The 3,764-nt window shown below is 35.7% G+C and overlaps 1 protein-coding gene across 3 annotated transcripts in view; it reads right to left on the bottom strand.

Moving 5' to 3' along the window:
• The window catches only part of gnal (guanine nucleotide binding protein (G protein), alpha activating activity polypeptide, olfactory type), a 139,809-nt gene that overhangs the window by 3,278 nt on the left and 132,767 nt on the right, over positions 1 to 3,764 (bottom strand). For 2 of the 3 annotated variants that reach the window (XM_016504839.1, XM_016504841.1), the window contains one exon: positions 2,102 to 2,169. The exons of the other annotated variant lie outside the window; for it this stretch is intronic. In XM_016504839.1, the coding sequence (XP_016360325.1) occupies positions 2,102 to 2,169 (68 nt within the window). The remainder of the gene's footprint in view (positions 1 to 2,101; positions 2,170 to 3,764) is intronic. 3 annotated transcript variants of the gene reach the window in all.

Raw genomic sequence — 3,764 nt, 5'->3', positions numbered from 1 at the left:
TGGTGGGCTGTGAGAGGGGGGGGGGGGTCAGAATTTAGCACAACACCGGCAAGTAAGTATATGTGCTGTTGAGTTGAGTGCGTTTGCGGGCTTTGCAGTGAATGAAATGTCAGTTTTGCATTTTGCTGTGAAACCGGCAACACATAGCCTAGGTTTATGCTTTCAGTTTGAAATGAAATCCTATACAGGATTACAGTTAGTCGATCTAAATCAGAGATTGTGCATTAACAGCTGTCAGCCATGTCAGTACACCAGTGAGCTGTCTGAACTTATTTCCACAGTGCATTTTCTATTTTGGTCGTTCTTGCACACCCACGTACCACTTAATGTGCACCCCTGTTATAACAGTGAAATTCCTGATAGTAATTCCAATAATTCCAAATTGCAACAACCTCATTCTTCGGTCCGAGTCCAAACGGTTTCCTCAGTTCAGTGTACTGTTGGAGTAACTAAAGTGCTGAATGAGTTGACAAAAACCGGCATCATATTGATTATATATGCAATACACTGGATCATTCACAGTCTGATTTCGTGCACTGGTTCATCCACTTCACTACAAAAAACAGGTTCAAAAGACAGGTTCAAATCACTCCAGTTTTCCTGAATCGGATTACAAGTAATAATGTTGTAAATAATGTTCAGTTTCTTGCACAGACAGATTATTTTACAATACCTCAACATATTTATCAGGAGCCACAGGTATTAATTTTGTGTTCTTTGATATGCCTGTATTCCCTGATTTTTTTTTTTGTAACTGTTCTACAGAAGAAAAAAGTCACCTACATCTTGGATGGCCTGAGGGTGAGTAAACTAAGAGTAAATTTATTTTTGGATGAACTATACCTTTAATATTATAGAAGAAATAAAGAAAATAAAGAGAGTATTAAAAAAAGTATTTATACCAAGAATTCATCTCGGATAAAAAACTTTGCCCTGGACACTTTTGGGTCTTCTCCGGGATCAGGGGTAGCTGTGCATATAAAAACAGATATTATATAGACATTATGCCATATAATCAATTAAAAAAATGGAAGTGGGCATTTTAAAGGATGGCTGAGTAGGCCAAGTCTTGAATGAAATGATAAAACAATAATATCCACCTTATTTTACAAAGGGTTTTTACACAATTTGCACAAGTCAATTTCAAGCACTTTCAACCATTTTCAAGGTGCAATTTCAAGGTTTTGGAGCACACTTTTAGACTAAAAGCCCTAAGGGACGATGGTAAGTAAAACATTTGTTTGTTTTTTTCCTCAATGGGTGCAGGCTCATTCCATAATATGGACTTTTTGATTTTGCAATTCTTTGACACAAATGAAGAAATTACTGTCACTAAAAGATTTTTATTGTAAAACAGTCCAAATTGCAACAAAGTTTCTCTATTAAAACAACAGCGGTTGAGTAAGTGCATTTATTCAGCAACCACAATCACAATCAAAATAGTCAAGATCTCATGACAGAACACAGACTGATTGAATGACAATTTCATTTAAGCCAAACATCTCACATGGAGATTGCTAAACTCCAACTTACTTGTTTGTCTGTGTTTTCAGATAATCATCGGAGCTTTCATGATAGGGTGGCCAGATTTCTCATGGTTCAATATGGGACGAGACATTCACTGTAATGCATAGCCACAAACAATGCAAAAACCGGCATCATATTGATTATATTTGCCAGTACACTGGATCAGTCGCAGTCTGATTTAGTGCACTGGTATATCGACTTCACTAAAAAGAACAGGTTCAAAAGAATTAGTAGTTCTGGAAATTGAACTGGAAATCACTCCAGTTTGCCTGAGGCTATGGTTTACAGGTAATAATGTTGTAAATAATGTTCAGTTTCTTGCACAGACAGATTATTTTACAATACCTCAACATATTTATCAGGAGCCACAGGTATTAATTTTGTGTTCTTTGATATGCCTGTATTCCCTGATTTTTTTTTTTGTAACTGTTCTACAGAAGAAAAAAGTCACCTACATCTTGGATGGCCTGAGGGTGAGTAAACTAAGAGTAAATTTATTTTTGGATGAACTATACCTTTAATATTATAGAAGAAATAAAGAAAATAAAGAGAGTATTAAAAAAAGTATTTATACCAAGAATTCATCTCGGATAAAAAACTTTGCCCTGGACACTTTTGGGTCTTCTCCGGGATCAGGGGTAGCTGTGCATATAAAAACAGATATTATATAGACATTATGCCATATAATCAATTAAAAAAATGGAAGTGGGCATTTTAAAGGATGGCTGAGTAGGCCAAGTCTTGAATGAAACGATAAAACAATAATATCCACCTTATTTTACAAAGGGTTTTTACACAATTTGCACAAGTCAATTTCAAGCACTTTCAACCATTTTCAAGGTGCAATTTCAAGGTTTTGGAGCACACTTTTAGACTAAAAGCCCTAAGGGACGATGGTAAGTAAAACATTTGTTTGTTTTTTTCCTCAATGGGTGCAGGCTCATTCCATAATATGGACTTTTTGATTTTGCAATTCTTTGACACAAATGAAGAAATTACTGTCACTAAAAGATTTTTATTGTAAAACAGAAGTAAAAAAACTTCAGCAGTCCAACTATCAAAATCTGCGTGTCAAAGCACTGGACATTGTAGTGAAGCAAAAAAAAAAAAAAAGTTAATTTCATTAAATGTAAAATGTATAAATTGGTTAATTTTTGGTTTCTGACTTATTTGGTGCGTTTTTATTCGTCATCTAAAGTTAAGAATATGACAGAGCTTGTATTTAAAGAGAAAACATACACTGGACTGAATAATTCACTGAAAATGCAACAATTAACTGAAAATGCTATTTTCTCTGCCACCTCTGATGTAATGAGCCAAGTTTTCTTTAAATTAGCACTGTTTGTTGGACTGACTGCTTGAATGTACTCACTGGAATACTGGACTGAAAACTTTCTCAAAGTGTAGCGGCTTAAAATTATCTGATTGCACACAGAGAAATAAAATCAGGTTAAAGGGTTAGAAAAGGAATCTCCGACTACCAGGGTTACAGATGCTAGCGCCATTATAGATGTGTGATAAACTCCAGACTTACAAGATCATCTGTCTGAGGCGGGGTAGGCAAGTTCGGTCCTAGAGAGCCGCAGTCCTGCAGAGTTTCAGCTCCAACCCTGGAAAAAACTCACCTGCATATAGCCTTAGTAATCCTGAAGACATTGATTAGCTTGTTCAGGTGTGTTTGATTAGGGTTGGAGGTGAACTCTGCAGGACTGCGGCTCTCTAGGACCGAACTTGCCTACCCCGCCTCAGACAGATGATCTTGTAAGTCTGGAGTTTATCACACATCTATAATGGCGCTAGCATCTGTAACCCTGGTAGTCGGAGATTCCTTTTCTAACCCTTTAACCTGATTTTATTTCTCTGTGTGCAATCAGATAATTTTAAGCCGCTACACTTTGAGAAAGTTTTCAGTCCAGTATTCCAGTGAGTACATTCAAGCAGTCAGTCCAACAAACAGTGCTAATTTAAAGAAAACTTGGCTCATTACATCAGAGGTGGCAGAGAAAATAGCATTTTCAGTTAATTGTTGCATTTTCAGTGAATTATTCAGTCCAGTGTATGTTTTCTCTTTAAATACAAGCTCTGTCATATTCTTAACTTTAGATGACGAATAAAAACGCACCAAATAAGTCAGAAACCAAAAATTAACCAATTTATACATTTTACATTTAATGAAATTAACTTTTTTTTTTTTTTTGCTTCCCTAAAAGATTTTTTTTGTAAAAAAGAAGTAAAAA

The sequence above is a fragment of the Sinocyclocheilus anshuiensis genome, unplaced genomic scaffold, assembly GCF_001515605.1.
Source record: "Sinocyclocheilus anshuiensis isolate Anshui unplaced genomic scaffold, SAMN03320099.WGS_v1.1 scaffold855, whole genome shotgun sequence".
Lineage (NCBI taxonomy): Eukaryota > Metazoa > Chordata > Actinopteri > Cypriniformes > Cyprinidae > Sinocyclocheilus > Sinocyclocheilus anshuiensis.
This window is presented reverse-complemented; position numbering and strand designations above follow the sequence as displayed.